At 38.4% G+C, this 26,507-nt stretch overlaps 2 protein-coding genes across 4 annotated transcripts in view; both read left to right on the plus strand.

Annotated features, from left to right (window-relative positions):
- Positions 1-3,750, plus strand: part of sned1 (sushi, nidogen and EGF-like domains 1) — a 67,220-nt gene extending 63,470 nt beyond the window's left edge. For both annotated transcript variants that reach the window (XM_041790724.1, XM_041790725.1), the window contains exons 29-32: positions 2,724-2,811; positions 2,909-2,988; positions 3,074-3,101; positions 3,213-3,750. In XM_041790724.1, coding sequence (XP_041646658.1) covers positions 2,724-2,811; positions 2,909-2,988; positions 3,074-3,099 — 194 coding nt within the window. In that variant the 3' untranslated portion in view covers positions 3,100-3,101; positions 3,213-3,750. The remainder of the gene's footprint in view (positions 1-2,723; positions 2,812-2,908; positions 2,989-3,073; positions 3,102-3,212) is intronic.
- A 2,677-nt stretch (positions 3,751-6,427) lies between these two features.
- Positions 6,428-26,507, plus strand: part of ryk (receptor like tyrosine kinase) — a 69,716-nt gene continuing 49,636 nt past the window's right edge. For both annotated transcript variants that reach the window (XM_041791853.1, XM_041791854.1), the window contains exon 1: positions 6,428-7,079. In XM_041791853.1, coding sequence (XP_041647787.1) covers positions 6,869-7,079 — 211 coding nt within the window. In that variant the 5' untranslated portion in view covers positions 6,428-6,868. The remainder of the gene's footprint in view (positions 7,080-26,507) is intronic.

Genomic DNA, 26,507 nt, shown 5'->3' on the forward strand with positions numbered 1-26,507 from the left:
CTGTTGATCATAGGCACGTCTTCAGCATGGTTTTGAAAGCCGAAGTGACTTATTGGAAGGCTAAATTTGGCTTAAATGACCTTAAAAGAACATAAAATTTATATGCCTGTGAGAGGCTTCTTTGGATGAAATGAAAAATTCAAATTCCTGAATGAAAACCTGTAAAATATTAAGGTCTTCCTCTAACATCGCTGGAATTTTCATATAAACACTCCTTCATTTTTAAGATACTGGCAAAGCTTTGTTTTAAAATTCCAGCTTGTATTTCATGTGTTTTTGACACACTGTTATTGGAAACTGCCCGTTTCTTGGAGAGATGCTTTTGTCTTTTGCTACTTTTTATGGATGGTAGACTGTAGGAATGTGTAATTTACAGCTTCAAATGCCTTATTAAATCCATGCAGTTTGCTACCAATGTCAGTGAATCACTGCAACTCCAAGTTTTAAGTGATAAATTGAATCTTATTTCAAAATTTGAAATTATTTTGTAATTTAATTGGTTTCATGTCCTGTTAGAAAAATATATAAACTGCTTGATTTATGATTTCTTAACTCTAGATCAGTGCATGATAAGTTATTATACAAAAGTGACATTTTGCACTGAAATGGCCACATTAATTCTAAAATGAAATGAAACGTATGCCATGTTTTATAACCGAGTACTTGCATTATCTACAATATTTCCATTAGTTTTCAAAACCAGAGAAACCCTTCACTTTTATAGTTTTAACAGGAAATCTCATGTCTGCCATGACATGCACTACATGTTTAACACTGCCATGGAAACACCAGATGTTATGCCAAAGACTGCTACATAAGGAAGCAGGAACTGTTGCTGGAAGCTGCCGTTCTGTTGCTGTATCTCATTCACACATTTATTTTCTGCATGTTCTGTCACCCAAATTCCCCCCACTCATTTTTACTATAGCATAATTCACCATGGCAAAGCTGATATTTACTCGCTAAGTGGCACTGCAATGAAAACTGGCATCATTCTGTGATCAGTACTATTATGTGAGCTTGGGAACACTTTGGAAAACCACTGTCAAGTAATACAGTATGTCACGGCCTCTAAACCTAGCACAAAAAAATGTGTTTGGTAGATTATTTCTTTGTTGTAACAATGCTTCTTGGCAATAAATCTTATACTGTTGGAAAGCCTGTTTATTTCTCTTTCAAATGGTTCCACATTTGGAAGGATCATGAATTTGTGGGATGGACAGCAGAGCTGAGTATGTGGGTTTCACCCATTAAAAAAATTAGCTAAATCTTGTCTGCTTGTGCCAAACAGCTTATACTCCCATGGACGCTTGTTTGGTGTTGTTTGGTGGATTTGATGGTTGAAGTCTGAAGAAACAAGACATATTGGCAATTAACAAATTATTAATTTAATAGAAGAAAAGAACCAATCAGTTTGTATAATTCAGAGTTCAAAAGCCAGCATCTGTGATGGTGTGGGGGTGTTTCAGGGCTAATGGCATGGGTAACTTGCACATCAGTGAATACCTCATCTCATCATTAGTACCCAGAGGTACATACAGGTTTTGGCATAATATGTGCTCTCATCCAGATTAAGTCTTTTTCAGAGATGTACCTTCTTTTTCCGGCGAGACTATAACCCGTCACATTCTGAACAAGCTACTACAGCATTGAAATATTAGCATTAAGAAGTGCTAAGTATGACAACTGTAACCCTGCGCTGTTGAGCAACTTAAGATGTAAATGGAGCAATAATAATCCCCCTTGCCATACTCCAACAATTAACCTGAGTTTCCATCTGGTGGTCCAGTTTGACTGATTTCTATTTGGTATGGTTTGGTATGGCAAACCCCAAAACAGTCTGTGTTTCCACAGACACCCTCACTTGGTGAGCGGACTGTAGAGGGTATGCATGTGCCGTCACAGGAGGCACGAGTCTCTGCAGCTCCAGCTGAGCAGTCATGTCTTGCACTGAGAATGACGTCGGTGCACACCCTCTATTGTGTGTGTAGCTCCACCTTTTTGGGGGTAAGCTTGGCACCCCTACGGAAGGGTGCCAAAAAATATAGGACCATACGGGTCAGTTATTTGGGACCTTTTCCAACTTCTGATAATGGAAACCCAAATAGACGCATACCATGTTGTACCAAACTTAGCCGGACCACTTGGTGGAAACAACCTATTACAGAGTTTTGCTAGAGGGTAAGGTGATGTAAGAGTGGTACACATGCTTCTGTCCCAACTTTTTTGGAACATTTTGCAGGAATTAAATTCAGAATGTGCGTTTATTTAAGAAAACAAAAGTTTATCAGTTTGAACATTTAATGATTTGTCTTTGTGATGTATTCAATTTAATATAGGTTGAAAAGGATTTACAAAACACTGTTTTCTGTTTTTCAATTACATTTTACACAACATCCTAACTTTTTTGGAGCTGGGACTTTTACAAGAAAAGGTACAAAGTGAAAAAAAAGAGCATAAAAACATTAGTTTAAGTTTACTTCAATGAGTTGTTAATGAAGCTGTGCATGAGCAGACACTGGACCTCCCCTCGGCCTTCTCTAGTCCTTTTCTTCACCTAAACATTCAGCGACAGATTGTTTAAACATTCCTTTCCTAAAACCATCCATCAGCCAGAGAGCTGCTCCATCCCTCATGACTCCTAAACCATCCAGCAGACTTTTTTCCTCACTGACAAAACTGAAAACATTCACTCCTCCTGTGCTGTATCTGCCTTTCTGCAGTGTGCCAGCGAGTGCCGCACCCCTGTACCCGCCTGTACTCTGAGACCAAGAGCGTGCCCGTGTGGGAGGGCGGAGTCTGCCACTACATGTAAGTTAATCAGGCATGGATCTCCTGTGTATGGCCTTACATACTTATACTTATAAAGATATGTGAACATATCCATGGATATATTTTGTCTTTCCAGTTATAAAAGGACGTATAAAGTACAGCAGGATGTTTGTTATCGAGAGATTTGTGAAACGACACTTCCAAAGAGAAATCACAGTGAGTATAAGAAGACTTCTCTACAGTTTTAAGCAACCAAATCAATGCTTTTCTTTTCATACACTGATATGCACTTTCTCTACAGAGAGAAGAACAAACAGACAACAGTAAAGGTCTGTTTTGAATCCACGCATTGATATTGTTGCAGTGAAATTCATTTATCCATTAAAACTGCAAAGGATCACATGCTTTCCCCCAATAATACGTCTTTTTTCTTTTTCTAGAGCACTTGGATAGAAGGACTGTCATCACTGTCATGTGAAAATCCTAACTTCATTTTTGGTGTTTATAATCTACTTGAAGTGACTGATTATGGCGATGTTTGTGCTGTCAGAACCCACTGTAACATTTTAGAAATCATCTGAAAATAAGGCTGTATTTGTTCATTCCTGAGAGCTGTGTATGTGTGGTTGCGTGCTTCCTAAGAGGATTTTAATCAATCAAATGAAAAAGTGGCCCTTATCATGATGTTTGATGACTGATATACCTCAGCTACACGTCCGTGCTGACACATTAGGAGAGGTTTCTGTGATTCAACTGCAGGTTTGTCCCTCAGGGAAATAACTGTAGAGTTTATCTTTATACCAGCCCCCACGATTCACTGATAAAGATGATGGGAAATGTTTGTTTTCTCCACACCCCGCAAATTCATCTCTTCCTCTGACAATGGCGCACAGTGTTGTCTGAGTATAAATATCTTTCTCTGTGTCTTAGCGGGCTTCACTGCAGCTCGCTACTCTGTAAATAGTGTTTATAGGCCATTTTGTAGGTGAATATTTTAATAATAAAAATGTTAAAATGTTTTCTCTTTGTGGTGTCTTTTGTGTTGCTTTTAATGCCACTGCAAATGTAAGAAAGAGCTCACAGCATCCACTTTTACTGACGTTTTATACATGTAAGCACATCTACCTGTGCAATATTCATATTTAAGAGTGGTTCTGCACAGATTCACCCCCTTGGATGTTTTATCCTTCTATAAATCATTCATAGTCATTATAATTTGGCTTCATTTGACAAAGAAAATAACCTCTTTAATGCCAAAGTGGAAACAGATTTCTACAAAGTAATGTCAATTCATCAAAAAATATGTAAGGTATAATAAGTGACTGCATAAATATTATAAATATAGGAAAATCCTGGAGGACAATCCTATTCAGTGTACAACAGAAGTACAGCATAGGAGAAGTTCTATTTCCCAGCAAGACAATGACCAAAAGCATACAGTGAAAGCTACACAGAAACAGTCGAAGGACAACAATGTGAATGTTCTGGAGTCCCAGAGTCAAAGCCCAGACTTCAATCCAAGAGAGAACTTGTGGCTGGACTTGAAAAGGGCTGTTCATGTCTGATCCCTGAGCAACCTGTCCAAGAAATTATCAAATCAATCTATCAATTTTTTGTGTATAGTAGTAATTTGTAATAAATGTTATCAGGAACCACTTTACAAATAGAGCAGGTCTGGGGTGTACTCTTTGTCATATTATACATGCATTATCTTAAACTTAATGTGTCATCAGACTGACATTACACTTTTACTATGCACCTTCGGAGGGGCTTCCTATATAAGAGGTGGTGAACTAATTTGTAAACACAGATCTATGGGGAAAAGACACACATCTATGGCTTTACAAACATCAGCAGAGGGTTACAGAATGGTTTGAACATCATATACAACATTAGCCTATAAGTAGCTACTGTCCTGTCATGGGGTAATCGGCGGTGTAGCCTGTTCTATATTTAAAATAATTTTGTGTAGTAAACTGTGATGCATCAACAAAAACTGTGAATTCATGCTTTTCAGTAAACAGCAATTGTAAACACTGCTTATTTTGGCGGAGTGAAAACTATTTATTTGACTTGTGAAAAAGACATTTCTAAACTCGAGATAAAATGGGCAGGGCACTTCCTTTGTTTAGGCCCATGATGGAAGACAGAGGTACTTCCTTTCAACAAGTAAGACAGAGAAAAACCAAAACAAGACAGTGATGAAAGGAGAAAATCATCAAAATGAAACAGCAAATTTAAATGCTACTAGTGTACCTTCAAACAATGGGAGAAACACTTCAATACATAAAGGCTGTTTTAATACTACGGGGGCCCCAGGCAGAGACCAGTATAAGGCCCTTCTCCATTTAGCAATCATAGCATGTGAACAACATATTTTGAACCTTCTCTTTTCAGGTAACAAAGCCTGATAACTACAGGACATACCCAATTGTGAAATATAAATCTGCTAATACCAAACAGCTCTTAAAACTCAAAATCAACACCAATATATTTTAAAATGTCTCTCCGCCTGATGGAAGTGAAAATAGATGCTCATTATTGGTGCGAAATCCATTCTTCTGCCAGAAATCAGTTTTAAGTCTATAGGGATCTACATAACTAGAATTTTCTTGGTATGTTCTGGGACTTTTTTTTAAGGGTTTTGACCCTGCTGTTGGGGCCAGGGGTGCTCCCAAGGGACCTTATGCCTTAATTTGGTAAAACAGCCTGTGTGAACACAGTAACATAACTTACACTAACATCAGTTGGCTAATTTAAGTTCATGCTAGGGAATCAAAGTCAAGACGTCAACAACTGACTTGTCAACTTACCTTGTGACCTTTAGTTTCACCTCTTAAATATTCAACTTGATCTTACACAATGTTACTGCAATTTGTCACTTATTTTGTATTTGTGTGTCATTATTAATGTCGAAAAAGACTGGTGAGAGGAGCTCCCCAGTTGTTTTCATAGATATTTTACAGCCCCAACAGACTTAAGAATCACTGCTGGTTTAAGGGCACATGATAAAAACACAAACTAATAAAAGTGCACAGAAAGCAGCAGCGCTTCTTTTAGGCGTCTAACTAAAAGTTTTGGCCGCCTGGGTGAAAATAAGCTCTTCTTCGTCTTTATTATTTAGCAGACACTGCAGATTGCACGCCAATGATGACTACTCCACTGAACACTGCAGTGCGGGGCTTCAATCTTATCCCACTTGCTCCCCAGATTTGCGGTTTTTGTGCTGCATTTAGTGAACCTCGGAATATTCCCCGTCGCATGCACTTCTGCAACCATTTGCAGTTCTTATATTGATAAGAGCATTAACATATTGTAATTTCTGACTTAAACCGGTACTCTACAATTCGGATAAAACAATTTTATTGAACTCATAATTATTTTCGCATCCTGTATGATTTAATTGGATAAGAAATTATTTATGGTAAATATTCTCAAGTGATCATAAAATAACTTTTATGTTATAGCAGATAGTTTTAGAAAAGAGGGCATAATAAAGCTATTCATCGTATAATTTGGCTGCTGTGCTTTTAATATGGTTAAAATGGTAAAATCCTTTCAAGGGAGAGTCTATTTTTCCGACATCACCTGGAGGCATCATTCCACTCCTGAAGTCAGAGCAGTGAGAGCCCCCGCTGCCCCCCTCTTCTGTGCTCCGAGTGAAAACTGAGATAGTGAGGAAAAAGCGACGGGAGGAGAGACCATGGAGGGAGGAAGCTGGATGTATTAGCTAGTTTGCCACTTTTGGACACTTTTTCCTTCTTTCGTTTTCGCCTACACTTAAAAAAGGCGCTTCGATGTAGCTATATCCCGTGTGTGATTTATGCGCTGGGAAAACGTCGTAAATCTCCCGAACGTTCTAACGTCCAACGTCTGACGGTTAACAGTTAGCACGACCCGACGAAAGTTAGCCTGCTCCGGCTAACTTAGCCCGTCTCGGCTAGGTAGAACGGACAAAAAACAAAGCCAGTCGATAAGGAGTTAAGGCTAAAGTTACTCGTAATGTTGCCTCTCGGGATTAACTTTAGATACGGATGAGAAAGAATTCGGTGACTTGGGAGCAACGAGAACAACCGAGAGCCAGACGACCACTGCTATGTTGGGGTTGATTCACGGCTCTGGCAGCCCGCCTGAGTCCCGAGGTTGGCCACACTCGGTGCTGTGGAGGCTCGGGGGCTTCTTCTTCCTCCTGCTGCTGGAGGGTGCATGCTGTCTGGCCAGTCCGAGTAACCCTTCAGGCGTCAACAACAACAACCAGCCCAGTGTCAACATATACATGAGTGTGGAGGAGGTGAAGAAGCTTTTGGGTAAGAAGGCCTGGACGTAAAGACAGCTGTCTAAAAACTTTATGTGTGTGTCTGAGTTATCTGTCTGGTGTCTGTTGTCATAAAGCTGCGGCAGTGTTCGTCTCTCGTATTCACTTTTTCCTTTTTTAATTGAGCTTAACTACTGAGAAGTAGCTTGCTCCTTATTATGTGAAGGTTAAGTCACATTGCTGTATACAAGAATGGAGAAATTATAAGAAAAAATAGACAGCAGGGAATACTATCTGCATTTGTTAGTAGTAGGTTAAGAATCAAGCCACATTCTCATCCAGACAGAGGTAATAGAACTGATTTTTGCTAAACTATAGAGGTTTAGGAAAGAAAGTTTCATGTTGAGCTGTACGTTTGATATACTTTCTTCACTGTTATGGTTGTAGACAGGTTAAACAAAGACTTTAGCAAATACTTCATTGAATTCTTCAACAAAATGTACAAAAACATGCTCAACAATAAAGAATACAGAAGGTGGGCATGCCAGAAAAATACCCAAAAATAGAGAACAATTTAATATCAGCGTTTTCTTGAATCAGTGGTTCTCAAGTGGTCAGGCATCAGGACCCACCACTGTCTCCTTAAGAGAAATCCTGACCCAAATTTGTTACAGAAGTTCAAACCACTGAAATTTATTTATTGAAAACTGTTGCAGTTTGGACCAAAATTGAACAATATAATAGAACATGGAGACAAGACTAAACCATGTTTTCAAAGCACTTCATTACAGAAGATCTTGCATGCATACATCCTATTGTACTCCTTTTTCTAGAGACAGTATGGAATAACTAGAGAGACTTATCATCTTGGGAAAACCAGCTGTCTTAGCCAAAGAAAAGACAAGTTAGTAGAAATCTAAAGACACTAAAATTTACTTTGCATCACAGGAGAACATCCATACATAAACTTTTTGAAAATTTTTCCTTCACACACATTAACTTCAAAGAGCTTCTGGACCACCAGATGGAAACGCAGGATGAGGTCTAAGGCAGTGGTTCTCAACTGGTTCAGCCTCAGCACCCTCCACCACCTTCTACATGACAAATCCTGACCCAAATCTTTCAAAAAATATTTTTTAAAGATGAAAATTAAAGCAGTTTTGGATTTGAGATGGAACCAAACAAAGACATGGAGACATGTCCTTAAAATAAAAGCACATCATATTTTTGACACATTTTTTCCTGGCAAACTTCCACGACCAGACTAAAATGGTCTCAAACGACCAACTTTATGGTTTGAACCCACCTCTTGAGAATCAAGCGTCTACGGTTTATTAATAATCAACTCTCCAGTGAGGAACTTTTGACAATGACAGCTGTTTTTTTTTTTTTTTTGCAAAATTGAACTTTAATAGAACTTTGCTCAATTTTTCCTGTCTATAGGTTATTCCTATTAGGCAAGAAGTTGTTTTAGTGTCTTTTTTACCTGTCCACCTCCATCAAATACCTCCACTTGCACTGTAGTTTCTAAATCAAGACTTTAATAATAATACATTATATAGTGGGGCAAAGTTTAACATCCTTTTGCACAATAAAGTATTGTATTCTGTATGACTTGTGGTTATGTGGGCAATTCTGGAACAAACTCAGCTGAAATTTTCCAAGTTCACTTTGAGCTGAAGGCCATTGGATGTTCTGCAAAACTTACAAACTTAACTTATCCAAAAATGGAAATACTTTTGCTGTTACAGAACTTGGAAAGGATTATTTTATAAAGGATCTGGCTCTGGTTTACACATAAATTGGATTTGATTTGTTGCGTATAACAGGAGATGAAATGCAGTTACACATCCATAACATCTAATGAGTTTATGAAGAAATATGCAAAGTGTTACCCTGGGAGTATGCAAAAAAAAAAAAAAAAAAAAAAAATCACAGCATAAAATGCTGACAGACTGTACAAATGTGTGTCAGTGAAAGGAATGATACGTAGAGGATTTGAGTTAATGTCATGTTATGTCACCATGTAGGTTAATTAAGATGTAATTCGTGACATCACCTATAAATATGTGAATATAGGCTAAGTCTAAACCACTGAAACTGCAATGTACAGCATCATTTGATTCAGACAAGCTTGGAACAGCTCCACAGCTGTGTTGTGTTTCGACCTCTGGGTGGTATGTTGATGTGTCACCAGGAATAGTGGAAAGGAGGAAGTGACTAAACCATACATTCAAATAAAACAGTATGAGATATTTGTGGTCAGGTGTCAGTGTTTGGTTACACAATGGGAGGCAAGTTTGGTCCGGTTTGTGCCATCAGAGTTACTCAGAAAAGATACACTAAAGATGTGACTAAATATGTCTTTGTTGATGTTGAGCATTTACAATTTCCTTGACTATATAAAGCCTTTAGTATTTAACGTGAAGTAAAAACACTCAGCACTATTCCATGCTTACCTTTTTCTATAAAACACATACTGTTTTTATAGGCATGTATGTCGTTTGTCACCAGTACGGTTTTTATATATTATGTATGCATACTCAGCTGCTAAGGGTGTTCACAGAGGGCATTTTCATATTTTTTTTAACTAACAGTGTAACTTCTACTTTGTTCCATCTAGTGTTTACAACTATCAGTGATAACTGGTACAATTTGTGACTTCAGCTTGCTTTTTTCAGGAGTGAAGGAACTATGTACCTTAATGGATTAAAAATTTAAACTTCAAAACATACATAGACTTCTTCTTCTACTGTTGTCTTTTTTGTATTGTTGATAATAATAGTGCAATATCTTGTAGCTCATGTATAATAACGTATTTCATATAGTATGCAATAGTAAGGCATGTATTGATAAGAGTAATCCATGACCAAACGATGCCAGACCATGCCTCCTTCTGGGTTAAAACATTCTGTCTAAATGAATGATTGTAAATAGGTGAGATGGAGTCTTTGGTGATTAAAGAGCTACAGAAACGTGCCGTTGAAAAGTTATTTAGCCCAAATCATGTTGCCAGGGGACTGAACATACAGTGAGGACTTTTCTGAACAAGGGTTGGCATTGTAAACTTGTAAAATTAATTAAGTTATGTATTAGTGTCTGTTCAGACTCCCTTGACAAACAACCCCATTGTGTGACCGGAGATGTCTTAAACTGACATCACATACCCTATGTGTATATTTTTACCATGTAGGTGAGTTGGATCTTAACTTTTAAAACGTTGCTAATGACTTAATGAATCTCTGAAGACGACAACAGCTTTTGTTGTCATGGAGCGATCACTGGCTTAAAGTGTTAAGGAAAACAACTCAAGTCCCAGATTGCTAAATTGATAATTTATAAACGGTGTCAGTGCCTAAATGTTGCCTGAATTTGTACTTTTAAAGAAAAAGGTGAGTTTAAAGTCAGCAGGTGAATTAAAGCTGACTTGTCCTGGTAAATGATTTAGAGAAATATCTTTAAAAGATACCAGTAGAATAGGAAACAGGTTTAACTTCTTTATATAAGAGGCTCAAACAAAATTCATTCTAGCATTGGATCAGAGAGTCAGTCAGTGTGACTGTGTCCTTGATAGGAACACCGGAGCAGAGCAGAGACATTTCTCCAGACAGCAAAATGATTAAGATGCAAATGCTCTGCTAAAATAAAACCAGTGCACAAAAATCCCACAACGTATTTCATACCTTTCACTGTAGTGGTGGTAGCTTTAGAGCTGCAGGGTACCAAACTGAAGCACAGAAATCTGTGTTTTGATTTAGTCATTCATTTTTAATTTATCCTTAACATGGACTTAACATTATCCACAACTACTGCTTGTGTTTTGTTTGATAAATAGTGGAACCAGTTACATGCTGTCTCATGAAAACCAAGAGAAAACAGTTTACTTTAAAGGATGGAGTGGTTGAAAGTATAAAAGACCATGGAATTTGGTGTGGTGTGTTCAATACAAAACACAGTGGCACTCAATCATGTTTCTGCCTTTTTTTTTAAATCTCTGTCTCAGGGTTTAGTTTCACCAAAATAAGGGCGTGGTAACCCTGGCGAGCAGGAAATGAAGTTTGACTGCTTTTATTAGCTGTCATCATTAATGGCCGCCAGCTTAAGTTTGTGCGGTGTTAAACATTCTCATGGCGATAAAAGGATCCACATATCAGATACATCAGTGTGACACTCTTAAGACTGTTGGTAGACTTGTTCTGTTACCCCAGATTGTGAATGAGTACAATATCATACCAACTTGTGTTTTCTATAGGAATACATATACCATCGTTTCAAACCCCTACTGCTTGGGCTTAGTTGACCTAGGATTCTTTTCACATTATGGCTAATGATTAAATCTGTCCATTACCACACTGTTGAGCTCTGTATGTAAGGAGAAAGATCAATAAACAAAAGTCAATACTAGAAACAGATAAGCATCCTTAGAATATTATACTGTGGTTGTGTAAATATAATGACCAACCTCAAAACAAAATCACTGTAGCTAAAAATAAATAGTGTGCTTTTAATCTCCAGATAAAAGATATAATAAAAGACATAGAGTAATAGTTTGAGCGCAGTATAATGTCAGCCTGAGGGCTTATGTTTGTTCAGCTAAATTGTTCTGTCTGTTTTCATACAGTGAAAGCATTATTCTCCTCATGTGTGTATACTTTAACAGTAACACTGATGTTGATAACTTAGTGGGCCTGCAAAATAAACAGATTTCTGGCTCTTTTTGTGACGCAGTTCAGCTGTGAATGGATCCCGATCTTGCTGCCAAGGTTGAACAAGTCTATAGATCGGTCCTGAGTTGTTAATTTGGGGTTTAGTGATGATGTCTGGAGGCTGAAGTTTGAAACCAGTCATTTACCATTTGAGTGTCACTGTAGAGCTTAATGAACGGGTAGAAGTGCTGGTGCGTAATGTCTTTGTGGAGGGAGGGAGCTGATACAGCAGCTTCTCAAATGGACTAATGTGCTGCTGTAAATACACGTATCATCGCGCTATCATGGCATCAGCATTTTCACATCAGATGGCATTCAGTGTGACTCAGCAGCTTTGTTTCTGTCCTGTAGTCCTTTTCTGGAAGCGAGTCAAGTGTGAGCAGGTTTTTAACAAGGCACTCTCTCTGATGTATCAGTTTCAGTAGTTTGTTTTTATGTTTGAGCTTAATCGTAGCACGCCAACAGACACATGGGAGGCTTTGAAATTTCTAAGCCAGTTTACAGGATAATTTCAGCCTCTGGGATTTTTGACAAATGCATTAAAGTATGTCATTGTACAGTTTAAAAAAACTTTCAGCCCCTTTTCTCCACTCTGTAATTTCCCTGGTGTTGGACCGTAGGCTGACTTTGTCCATTTTGGTTCCTCTTGTTCTCCATCACGCTATAGTTAATCCTCTGTTGCCAGACCAGGGCCTCTCTTGTGGTTTTCCTGAAACCTTGTCTGGTTGTTTGAGAAATCTCTTAATTTTTGACAACTTAGTGTGCAAACCTAAAATATGCTTGTGGACAGAAACTTCCATGATGTAGTGACAACTGGAGGGAAGAAAAAAACTCTTGGATATAGTGTGTGCCAATATAGATTCATATCTCTTTGGACAAAATGCATCAAAATTCATGGTATATTCATGCATGTGAATTACAATTAATCATAGGGTTAAAAGAGTTTTTCCTTAATTATGTCTTGGTTTTTCAGTCTCATGGATTTCTCAGCACACATGGTTTGCATACATATGTGCCTACGATGATGAAAAAATAAATGCGATCTTCTAAAAATATTTGCTAAACCACAAAAAGCTTGCATCCCAACAATGTTGGGAGTTTACTTAGAATCTTATAATTGTCATAGGAATATTTGGAACACCACACGTTGCCATTTAAGGTCTGTTTGAAGAAAGCCAGTGTGTATTTGGGCATTTTTGGATTTCTTTATTGTGGTTTCTTTATTTTTTTAAAGAATGTCTTTTTTTCCTCATGCTTGTAATTTAGTGCATACAAATTTAGGATTTATTATATGAATTGATTTAATATGAACAATGAGAAATGGCTGTGGTGTCATAAATATGCATTGCTGAAGAAAATACACACAGGGAAAATCGATTCTATCTTGAGGGACACCATAACATTTTATTATTCATTTAGCCAGCTTTTACATCTCTTGTGCTTGGCAGGCATTTTGACATGTCACTGCAAGAGATATTGCGATATATTTGAAAACTAACTTGATTAACAGAAACTTACCCACACCTGACTGCAAATCCTAAGCTTCATTCATACATGCACAAAATTCCTGAAAAACTCCTGAAGGTTCCAAAGTGAGCTGCATGTATGTAAACAAACAGCTGAATTTTTACCTCAGACTTTATCTGCAGTTTCTCCTGTCTGCCCCCTGGTAGAATTTCCACATCAAGTCAGGGTAAGCTGCAGTGAGAACGCATCAGAAAATACGCAGGAAAATTCTACTGTGAGTGAGATGGAGGGAAAGGTGACGAGTGATGTGAAGCTTTCAGTATCTCACGATTTGATCTGTCTAGATCCTGGGCCTCAGGATTTCTTTTCAGAATCAGTTGCACTAAGCTCTGTCCACTTAACAGCTGTAAATTATTATTTGACATAAAAAAGCACGTTAAAATGTGTTCAAGATACTACATTTCTAGCCTAATTGCAGCATTTTTATCAGCTTATAATAACATTCTGGAGACACAGCGGAAAACCACAAACAACAAAAACAGGAATTTGAGCTTCAAATACAAAACACTTAAGCTAACACATAAATGTATTGGCTTAAGCAAGAAAAGTATCAGAACCTTGTCAGTCAGAAATAATGCTAAAAATATTCACTGTTGCAATGCTGTAGGAGAACAGGTGTTATATTCACCTCTGCTAAGGAGGTTGTGTGATTGGCAGGGATAGTTAGTTTGTTAGCAACACAACTCAAGAAGTTATGGACGGATTTTCATTAAATTTTCAGGAAATTTCAGAAATGGCATAAGGAAGAACTGATAAGATTTTGGAAGTGATCTGGATCCAGGAATTTTGAAAGGATTCTGTACTATTGGGAGATGGGGCTAATGGCGGCGGTCTGCACTCTATGAGTGGCTGTGTTAACTGGTGACTTCAGCTGAACGTTTTGGTGGTTGCTGTAGTCACAACATTGTTAAAACACTGAACATTTTCTGTCATATTAAAATATGCTAGGCACATATGAATTTAATGAAAAAACAAACAAAGGAACTCTTTAAGTTTTCAATTTTTTTAAGACAACCATGGACGCATTTGATGTACAGCCACCAGTTAACATGGTCACACATTAAACTGTAACACTAGCCTTTGACATCCACGCTAATGTCTTCTGGCATACTTGCACCGGTCTCTTGTTGCTGCTTGCTTATGTCACGACTCTGCCACACCCGAAAGTACTGCCCCTCGTCACTGATTGGTCCTATCACTTTGTAACCGGGCCCAAACGGTTCAGACGGGAGCTTTGCAAGATGGATTCGCCATTAAGAAACACGGAAACGGGCGTATCCATCTGCTTTGCAAAGTTAGCTTCCTCTTACCTCAGATTGTAGAATCCAAAGTGAGTCCTGAAACTTTAGTAAACGACTATATGAGCTATGCTAATGCTAACAGTGCAGCTTATGAGCCACACACTTGCAGCATCTGTGCATCCTGGAGACACTGCACCAAGGAAAATACCAGCATTGGATTTGCTGTGCTCAAACTGTCTGCCTTTGAAAATGCACTTTGGATGAAATAAAGTACATTGAAGAATATTGATATGTGGACATTTTGAATAATGTCAGTCTCATAGAAATTAATATTTGCAATTGATTTTTTTTCCACTTCCCCCATTAGGGATATTTATTCCTGCAACCAGCATGCGAGTATAAACTAAATATGGAATGACCAGTGTGATTTCCCTGCACATGATGAAACTGCTTCCTTACATTTTCTGTTAGCAGTAGGTTATTTTCTGATGTGTTGGTAAAATAATGAAGTCACTCACCACAGCAAAGGAAGTGCTTCTGTTGATAATAGGCTTCAATTTTACTTAACAATTACATTCAATGTGTATTGGGGAACAACACAAGTAAGAGAAAGTAACAAAATAGATGTCAGTGACTGTTATATGAAGTAATTCACATCAAAGGCACTTACAGACAGAGGAACTTAAGAAAAGTGAACTGAAAGACACAGGAAGTTATCTTAAAGTATGCAAAAGCCTTGCTACCTAACATCTGTCCATGAGAGTTCCTCTTGGTCTATTGTTTTGCTCATCAGACTACACAAAGTGGCCTGAGTACTCTCTGTTTTTAGTGTCTCATGTGGTTGAAAGTCACATGTAAACAGGGTCACATCTTAAACCTTAATGCTGACGTTTGCTAGCATTAGCGTTAGCTCATTGACTGCTTCTGTTGTAAATACAACGTTTCCATGGTAAATGCTTTGTTTATGCTTCATAAAATGACTTGCAGACATCTGATAGACATTTCAAGCTTTCAGAACTTTCCATAATGACAAGAGTATTTGTTTGTCATTAGCATCCAGTGAGTAACATGCACCTTTTGCTGTCTAGGTATGGCATGATGGAACAGACTGTGTGACATCAGATGAAAAGGTCTATTGGCAAGTATTGTCATTATAGCATCAAATTGTGGACTCCTTTGGCTTTGCCTGCCACTTCCACATGATTCACCTTACATCACGTGTTTCCCTCTGGGACCCCTACCCCTCTTTTCTGACAGGGGTAGTTTGACTCTGTGAAATGCAAGTATGAAAAACTAGGTCAGGAAGAGTTTGACTAAAATTTCCATAAACTTTGATGGGTGCATATGTGAAAATGGGTCTTGAAAATGCTCTTTGAGAAATAGTTAATGACCCACATTTTGCTACAATTTATACACTGGTGTGCTGGAGTGGGGTGTTTTACATTTATTTTATTCATGATACTGTAGTGCATTTATGTTTGTGAACCGAGCATAGAAGCATTATTTTAAGAGGGAAAAAGTGACCAAACCAACCCCTGTACTCGTGCTCTGGTTTCTCTGCTCTCTAAACATATGGGCTCTCCATTCAGGGCTTCATTTTGATAACTTTAACAAACAACCTGACTCTCAAAGGGCTGGTAGGGAACAGGAAAGCGCCATGCCTGAACTGAAATAGGATTTACATTGCACAGCATGCTTGTGGATGAACTATTGGCATTATCTCTGATTGTTTCTGCATATGACGAACGTAGTGAACTGTCTGTCTGAGAATCCTCTTAACGCTGTCAGCACCAGTATCAGGTGTGTCTCAAGACCCTCATAAATGGGTTTAAATCTGTGTTTGGCAAATTCTAACTAGATCTGAAATTCATAAGGCCCTTCATTTTAAAGATTTTGCAGTCATGTTTTGAGAGGATTGCCGTGGAGACTCTGCATCACTGCTCACTTAACACTCATACAGCCCATGACTTAAGCCGTGACATTCATTTCATAGCCTTCAATAGCTGTCTTTCTTTCCCTGTTTCCTGGCATCCTGACGGTCCATGTGATAATTTAGAAGATGATGGATGAAGTAAAAATAATTCCCCTGTACATTTACTTGCAGTGATGCAGTCTGCTATATTTGTCTGCTAATAATGCTCTTTTTGAGCCCAGTTTTCCATGGATTATTCACCAGCCGACTTGATCCCTAACACATTGCTCTGAGGAATTTTTCTTGATGGAAAGTCCACACTAAGAGTGTGTCACTGGTTTTGCTGCATGCTATAGCAGTGCTTGGTCTTTCAAAACAAAGCAAAAGTGACCGATTAAGTGTTGTGTCGACCAAGTGTTCAGTTTCCCACTAAAACCTCCAATTGTCATGCTCATCTTAAGAGAAACCTTCACTGTGCAGTTACCGATTTCAGTCAGACATACTCCTTTTGTTGTAACAACTACTCCACATATTGTAATCTTTTAAAAATGTTATTTTCATGTAATTCAGTTACAATTATATCAATGTAGTCATTTTTAAATGTCATTGTTGGCGTATTTCCTCTGGCTCAGCATGCAGAAACTAAAATAACCAGTCTGTTTTGAAACCCTAAAGTAAGTGTGCAAAATTGCCTTGAATTTCGAAGGGCCAAGTGCATGTTGGCCAGCTAACCCACCTCCCTTCTCCCCTCCTCCAAAGAGCTGAAAGGCTAGCAGGGGCTTTGAAAAAGAGCCTGTGAACAGTGAGGAGTGATTGGCAGCAGTATTCATTTCCTTCATGCCACTCTCCAAGGATCCTGCGGTTGAATAGAGGAGCCCCTGCTTTCACATCTTTTGTCTGAATGCTGAGGCTCTTGGACAAAAGATGGGCTGCTGCTTTGCAGGAGCTTTCCCATTTCGTGTCAAAATTAGAAAATCTTTATCGGACAGATATAATCCTTAAACTTTTGCTCTTACAATGTGGAAATTTCAAATTTTTTAGAGCAGTGGGAGTTAAAAACAGCTGTTTAAAGCCATATTTCTTAAATAGAACATTCTTTTCACATGAACACACCTTTCTAAACACCCAAATATTTGACCTTTTACTGCCCACCTTCCTAAACCCCACACTCAGTTTCCCATGCTAAACAGCAGCCAAAAATAGATGAGTTAGATGGCGTGCCTGAGACTTCTTTCAAATGAAATCATTCCGCCTCAAACAGCTAATCATTTTCCCACTAAAACATTTGATATTTGTTGAGCAAACGAAGGAGCCCCTTAGGCAACATGTAACCATCAACGAGGTGCCTATAAAGGGACATCAGTAGAGGACAGACTTGCTCAGTTTCCTCACCCTGCCTTCATCCTTGTCTGCCCTGGGGCCCTCCATGGAATTAAAGACAGAAAATGATGTATGGTCGCTTTGAAGCAAGTCAAAGAAAACCACACAGATTCTGACTTGAGTTGTAGGACACCCTAAAATGTGACCGTTATTGTTGTTGCAGCCTAAATGTAGAAGCTTGGGTGTTGTCTCTGGTGCAGATGTTTAGTTGTGTCTTTCAGAGGACTTACTGCATCATGATGCCATCTTGAGTGTTTGGTTTGAGTTCCTCCTGAAAGCTCAGTCAAATCTGAGTCTGGCTGAAAAGAGTCTATGCACACTGTCAGCAACACAAGGTAAAACAACCTAAACAGATAGCAAATGTAGAGCAAGTTAAAAGATTGAGCAAGCTGCTGCCCACATGAGGGCAGCTTTAAACATGCCTAACTCAGTGGGACTTGTTTCTCTTATGCTCATTTTTATTAGGACTCTGTTGTTGCAGCAACATTTGCTTTGTTAAAAAGGTAAAAGTTTGAAGTAACCAGAGGAAGGAGATACCTTTCAACAATGATCATCAACTGGAGAGCCATGGGCCACTTCCGGCCCTCCACAGCTTCCCTTTCAGCCCCTAGAATATCATTAAATCCAGGAAATATGAGGAGGAAAAGCTATGATGGATCTTTTAAAAAAAATCCCTATAGCTTTTAAAGCAGCCAAGATGTTTTGGGAGCTTTTTTGCCTTTATTATAGGACAGTCAAAGAGGGACAAGAGTAGAAGTTGGAGAAGACATGCACCAAACTGCCAGTATCAGGAAGTGATCCTGCAACCAGTGTGTGAGGACTACAGCCTCTGTATATAGGCACCTGCTCTACCAGGTGAGCTAATCCAGCACCTGAGATTGAAACAGGAGTACGTGCTACTAGAGAGAAGTGGTGTTACCTCACCAGCTGTGCTTTGAATATTAGTAGTCTGAGACTGGTGAAGCTGAAACACTCTCCTCTGATGTGACTGAAATGTTGCCTGTCTACATGAAAGAATTAGGAAAAATTGGTAGTCCTCATTAATCATTTTGTTTTATAGTTTTACAGTCTACTCTTATCAGACAGTTTTGCTGTTGCATGTAATTGTTTTAACATTTTTTGTTAAAGTCCTTATCAGTCATAGAAGACGTGCACAATTATAACATTTTAGTAAGCTTGCGTGATAAACACAGACCTACCAATCCATTCTTGATTAGAGCTGCAGCTCTCTACATCAACTTTCCACTTCAGGCTCTTTAAGAAAGACATTCTCCATGCCTTCAACTTCAAACAAAAGACCTATTTCCTGCATGTGTTTATTTGCAAATCCTGACGTGGTTTATTAGTATGTTTGGTATGTAGTTTATATATGTTTTTCCATACTTTTTATCGTATATTCTGGTTTAACTTCACCATAAGCCCACAACAGCACAGCAGTTTCTGTGATGAACAGACGAGTGAGCATTAAAGAGCAATCGTTACATCAGGGCAGGGCGATTATGGCAAAAATCCAAATTATGATTAATTGAACTATTACCTTGATTATGATTGATGAATGATTATCCCATCACCCACCCCTAATTCTGTGCTGTAAATATTTGTATAACTTTAAAACAAATAACTTGAAGGAAAATGCAATTTGTTAACATTTTATGATTATTTATTGAAACAACTGAAATCAATACACACGTCTGCTGAACTTTACAGCCCGTAGTGTGTTTTTAAGGGGGTGGTGCATTAGAAAAGGGAGAATTACAAGGGAAAAGATTGAAATAATTGACACAGTAGGTTTATGTCAGTTAGAGGCTCTAAATAATATTTTTCAGTTAATTGCCCATCGCTGCGTCACATTACTTAAGCAGCTGCCTGAAGCTGTTATTAGTGCCGATGTTCATCTCATGTCTTTACAAATAAAGCATCAAGTGCTGCTTATGATCTCCTAATTAGAAGTTGAGGGGTAACTTTGAGTTTAGAGCATCATTCAGTGCACTGCTGGTTGAGACAACACAGACTAACCCAGTGAGCCTAGCTGTTGTTGCTAACTGCTAAGCCTGGTGTCATGTGTCGATAAAAACTGGTGTTGCTGCAGTGTTTTACCTGCTTAAAGCTTGCATGACTCATGTCCAAATTGTGACTTTTGAAGAAACCTGAAATAATCCAGTATCTTTGCTTTTGGACTGAAGATCAACACTTTGATCCATGTTCCCTGTCTGAGTACCACCTCTGACTTGTTTTGGTTGAGTGAGATGTGCGCTGCATCATGCAGTTTCACAACTGCTGCTATCTGCTGGCTTTTTTGCTAGCTGCACCAAAAGGGATTTTAACCTCCGCCAAGGAGGTTATGTGATCGGGTGGGTTTGTTTGTTTGTTTGTTTGTTTGTTTGTTAGTTTGTTAGCAACATAACTCAAAAAGTCATGGACGGATTTTCATGGAATTTTCAGGAAATGTCAGAAATGGCATAAGGAAAAACTGATTAGATTTTGGGACTGATCTGGATCACCGTCTGGATCCAGGAATTTTTAAAGGATTCTTTACTATTGGGAGATAGGGCTAATGGCAGAGGTCTGCACTGTTACCACTTTACACCAGGAGATGGCGGACATGAGTAACTTTAATCCCAGCAGAGTTTGAAAGATGCACGCCCGGTTGAGGAGACGAGTTGGAGTGTAACAGAGAGAATGATAGCGAATTGTAGCGAGAATACTCTGCTGAATACAATGCCGGGAGGAATAAAGGAACATTCACCCTCTGCCATGACTTTCAGTCATCTGGTGAGACCATGGGTGCTTCCGCCATGACAGTCCACACATAGCGAAGCCAATGCTTTGCCTCACTGTGTCTCCACCCCACCGGGAAGGGAGTAATTGGCGAATTAGATTTTGGGACTGATCTGGATCACCGTCTGGATCCAGGAATGTTTTTCAAGGATTCTTCACTATTGGGAGATAGGGCTAATGGCAGAGGTCTGCGCTCTCTGAGTGCTTTTCTAGTTAAAACTGCTGTCACAGCATCTAGGCCATATCGATTCTGTAACATCTGTATCAATGCAGGTATCAGAAAGTGCGAATGATGATATATTGGCCCAGTGACAGTCCCAGAAATATGTGGCTAAAATGTCTCAGTGACCACCTTGTGGCTGGCTACAGTATAGGTGTTGACTGGGACTGGTTGCTCTGTTAGAGGTTAGAAATGGTTTTGAAAAGGCTGAAAAAAAAAAAACATGTCACTACAATCAAAAAATTTAGTTTAGTTAACTTGAATATTTGCCCCCCACAGCATCTGTCAAGAAAAAAGCTGGCCCTTGTACAAATGCACTTTATGACCCCTGCCTTCCTAAGTGCCTGCAAGCTCTCACTGCTAACTCAGCTAATGTTATGCCCTATGTCCTAATGTTTTCACTGCAGATAATGCCAACTCAATGAATTGCATGAAAAATAATCTATTTCAAGCCATTTATTTAAAAACAAGACATGTTCAAGAAACCAGCTTGGTCAGGCCATTGTGAGCTAATTTAATAATCGTGACACGATAATCGATAATAAAGTTGCCAACACTTAATAATCAATTTTATGAAGTCATTTTTGTAGCTCTTGTTTATTTTTATTCTTACAAAATTAAACTAAAAGCTGACTGAAAAATACTCTATTAGAACATGTTAAGGCTCAATTTTTAGGCCATGCTGTGCCATAATTTTTAACAAGTACAAAAAGATATTGCACTGTAATGATCCAGCAAATTCAGCCAAACTGAGCATCTAGCTATCTCACAACTTTGGCCAATCTCTTTTGCAAGTTTGACAAATTGACTTTTCAAAGCTGCCTCAGAATCAGACATTATCAGCCAAAAGAGTCTTAAAAAGACTCAAAAATCATGAAAGAAGAGAAATATTGCAAAATGGAGATACCAGGGATCTGGACCCCTTCAGCACTGTCTCTCACTGTCTCAATGCGTCCTTAATGTCAGCCACTAAGTTTATGTGATATCTTGTGTCACACTGTGAATCAGAGGGGCTGTCGAAGCTTAAGTCAGATGCACACTGCTAAAGATGTTGTAGGGTGAATGTCAAAGCTGAAGGACAACCCAGATTTTAAACCCAGATCCTGCAGACTTAATAACCCGGATAAGGAGTGACAGCAAAACAGCTCTCAAGAGGCTTGCATCTCTGCTAGCTGCCTGTGAGATGGGATGGCATGTCAGGTGATTTCCTGTTGACATTGTTCACCCGTTTCCTTGTTAGATTTCGAAGAGAAGGACAAAATCTGATTTTCTGAAAAACATAAGCCATTATACATTTTTATGTTCATCCAGATATTTTCATATTTCAAGTTGCAGCATGGCTTTTGGGGCTTCACATCAACAGAAGCCAGTAACATATGCCAAGTCATGTGTTTTTGTTGAATCTTTAATTTCGCAGGCCTAGTTTTCTGAAGCACAGCGCAGCTGCATCAGATGTTCAGTTCTGTCCACTAAGATTTTAGCTTCTCGTCTGTTTCAGTCACAGACCATGACCAGGTCTGTTCAGGTAATAGATATACCAGTGTGTCTAAAATCTTAAAGCTTGAGATCCCCTCTCCATTATTCTCTCCTTCTTCCTCATTCATGTCTGAGCATTTGTTTGGAGTTTCCACTTGATAGAGTTTCACACAGGCCCTCATTTTCTCCTTCCTTGGTTAATGTGGCCAGTATCTTCCAGTGAGCACTAAGGGGGGTGTTTATCTCCTGAGCACTCAGGGATGAAGGCTTTGGGAGGTGTAGTGTCGACTGTGCACAAGAGGGTCTTTGTTATATCCATGCTGGACGTTACCACCTGGCTATTGCCACCTTTTGTTCTCCTTGTTCAAAGTCTGCAATGTGATCTACAGTGTGCAAAAGAAGAACTACATGTAGACTCAAACATCTGCAGAGCTGTGACAGACTTAATTAGATTTATGAATTCTGATTTTTTTTTATGATGTATAGTTTGGTGCTGACTTCAGTACAAGGAATTCACTTACCAAGGCATATATGGCACCGACTATAAACATGATATAACCTACATGTATGTTTGTCTATTTCACTGTCTCAACAAGTGAGAAAAGTGCAGAAGGAGGAAATGTATGGGTAAAACAAGAACTGTTTGTGTCCTTAAGTAGGGGATTTAAGTTATGTTCCTGTAGAGGTGCCTAGCAGCCAACAGCAGTGGATTACTCGAATGGGGAAGAATCTCAGACAATGTGTTGGCACTCCAGGAATGTCAGCAGGATGAAGAATGTATGATGGCTTTTATTTTGATTTCAGGGAGACAACTAAAGCTTTAACAAAAACAGCGATACAGTAGTGTGGGCGAGGATGATAACCTGTCTATAACCTCATTCACATATGCACAAAATCCGAAGTGATGTGAGGATACAACAAGAATTTTACGGATGTGTGTAATGTTTTCTACCCCAATCCCTGTCAATTGCTCTGTCTAAACTGTAACACAGCCACTGAAGCTCAGGTTAATGGCTGCTGCTGTACTGCCATAATGCTCTTTAACATCAGTATAAACTACGGTTGTACTAAGGGTACGAAAATTTTTTTTGTTAGGCACACACCTCAGTTTTGCAGTCACAGATCGGTACATTTTCATTACGGTTATTGAAGCAAATGCAATCAAGGATTTTTTTTTCTTAATTAGGAACATGAAAAGTTCCCTTGTACACATTGTCTAGATTGCAGCATCAACAGTTCAGGCTCTCAGGTGTATCAAGGGATTTTTTTTACATTTATGAAAAAAATAAACATATTAAAATTAAGAAATTACATTTAAATTAAGAATAATGCTACAACCTCCTACAAAAAGGACTTCAGTGTATAAAGATACTGAAATAAATTACACTATATATATATTTTTTAATTTCTACATTGACAAAGTTGATGCACATTCCTCTTATCCTCAAATTTTCCCTGCTTCCTCAGAGTGTCCCCCCTCCCATCTGACAGAGATAGTCTCTTGCTATGAGATGTATGTGTGAAGAACCAACTCAGGAGATAACAGCAGTCTGCCAGAAAATTTCAAGAGAGCAAATGTGAAAATGGCTAAAGAAATACGTATGGACACAAGCTTAGTGACTGGGGTACGTGCTTAGATCAAGGAGACTGAAATGACTTAGAGATGGTAAAGGCAAAATATTTTTTTGGTTTACCTTTTTTGATTGGCAACAGATTCAACATAGACACGCAGTCGATTGGTATCCAATTTTTGGGATTCTAGCAATTCTGTATTTCTAATTCTAACAGAAACCTGCCATGCACTTATCGAATGTAGAAAGCCAATGAGTTATTTGTTACATTCTATAGTTTAGCTGGTATCTCATTTCAATTAGCAGTGCCACAATATGTGATTGTACACAACAGGAATAAACAGTTTACTGTAGCACTGTTACTGTAGACTTGAACAGTTGGCCTCATGCCGCTGTGGAGTGAACTATGAATCAAAGTTGCCTTGGTTTATCCAAACATAGTTAAAAATGTTGGTATGTGCCCTTTGACGGAGGATCTTACTGACGCCTTATTTAGTCTTATTCATGAGGAATGGTTGTCACTGAGAATAAATCAGGATATTTAACATGTTTAGAATCATAAATCATGAATAATGAATGAAGTGATAATTTTCTTGACAAGGTCACAAAAAGCAGATGTATTTCTACTTCGATTTCAACAACAAATCTTTGCCATTTGTCTTGTATGGTATGTTTTAATGGTGAAAATATAAGATCCATTACTTTGAATGTAAAGCTGTTGTTTTGATCTGCTCTGTCATTGCTAAGTTTCTAAATTGAAATGTGTTATTGCAGTTGAATGTTCTGAGACCACTGGAGGTGACTCGATGTGTTCTGGGCTGGCTGTTGTTAATCACTTGACACCAACAGAGAGAAAAATGGAAATGTCCAGCAGGATTTAATCCCTCAAAACAAAACAGGCTGCCAAGTTATCATGCTGGAATTCAGAGTGATGGTGTTATTTTCCATTAGCATTGAAAGAAACTGTTAGTATTAACGATGTTTGCATCTGTATCAAACATCATAGTGATAAAGTGGGACTCTGCATGTTTTTGTGAACCAACTAACCAATATGAATCTTATTTACGGGAAAACCTTTAAGTTGCACTGCTTTTTCCATTTCATTCCAGTCCTTTGACCTTATTAACCACATATTCCCTGCCCTGTGCTCTTTCTTGTACACAGTCACGCTCTTATTATTTCTTTACATTACAGTAGTGAAGTAGCTGTGTTTAAGTCAACGGCTATTGCCTTGTGGAAGGGTAAAAGTTCTGTCTATCAAGTCCCCACTAGTCTGAGCCTTTATGCCTGGTTGCATGGTGTAATTGGGAACAGAGCTGTGTGGCCATGTGAGATAAGGGAGGTACACCGAGCTGAGTGTAAGAGGCAGTTGTTGGCAGATTTAACTGTATAGCTTTATGCAGATCTGTTTTTTGCACATATATAGTATATCCATTAGAGACTGCTATGTTTTTGCTCTGGTGTCTTATTGAAGATTTGGGTCAAATTTAGAGATGTAGCATAGTTTTCCAATTTATTTTGTCCAAAATAACTGTCATTGATCCTAACCCATACAAATGAAGAGAATTACTTATTATTGGGCTGCTTGATCATGATCAAAATATCCTGATCATTTTGATTGTTGATTATTTTTTAACTCGATTACTCATGGATTTCATATCTGTATCACTTTATTTATTGCCTGTTTTGGGGTTCACTAATAATTCATCTTGTGGCTTTTATTTGTAATTTTAAGCTTGAATTGAAAGTGACCTTTCTCTGTTTGTTGTGCAATCTGATCCAAACAATGCCATCAAAAAAAGGTTTATTATTTTTGATGTGTTAATTTAATCTTAGTTTCTTGATGTGGATATACTTAAGGGGAACACTCACACTAGGCCCAACTGCTGATTGGATTGTCCCCCCTCCCTTGCCTCCTCATGGCCGGCTGTCACAGTGCCTGAATGATGACTTGGTGCAACATTCTGGGATTTTATAGAAAATCTGTACATATTTATAATAATTTAATGGTAGGGATGTCCCGATCAGATTTTTTCACTTCGGATACGATACCGATATTTCAGCCTTGAGTGTCGGCCAATACCATATCAGCATGAATCATACATACTTTTGTTACTTATTTTGTAGTATGGAATGTTAGAAAAGGCTTGATCAAGTGATATTACTCAGAGAACAAGTCAGCAACAGTAGGTATGAGAAAAACTGACCCATTTATTATTTACCAGTGGGTTACATAAATTTTGACCTTAAACATAAGCACATTCTACAGTTAAATAGAATAAATCAAAAATAAATTAGACAAGCCTGTCTATACTGTGTTTCTTTCTGTGAGCATGAATGTGTGGGGACAGGGTGTGAAAAGCTGAAATGCTTATCCTCTTAAAAAAAGAATCTCCACATCATGCTCGGACTGCAGAAAGTGGAGATGGAGTAGGAAGGGTTTTGTTAGGAACTTGGTTACCTGACTGATTATTATTTGTTTTCTGCTCTTGTTATTAGAGTTAGATGTTTATTTTAAAATTGGAGCTGTGGACTCTTAACTTTGAGCAGTTGGACAATTGACAATATTGTGGGTTTTTTTTCCCTACCCTCAGTTGTTCCCACCATATACTGGCAGTAAAAAATAGCTTATTTTGCACTTTAAAAGTATGATTTGTTTTTACTGGATT

The sequence above is a fragment of the Cheilinus undulatus genome, linkage group 7, assembly GCF_018320785.1.
Source record: "Cheilinus undulatus linkage group 7, ASM1832078v1, whole genome shotgun sequence".
In the NCBI taxonomy this organism is placed as follows: domain Eukaryota; kingdom Metazoa; phylum Chordata; class Actinopteri; order Labriformes; family Labridae; genus Cheilinus; species Cheilinus undulatus.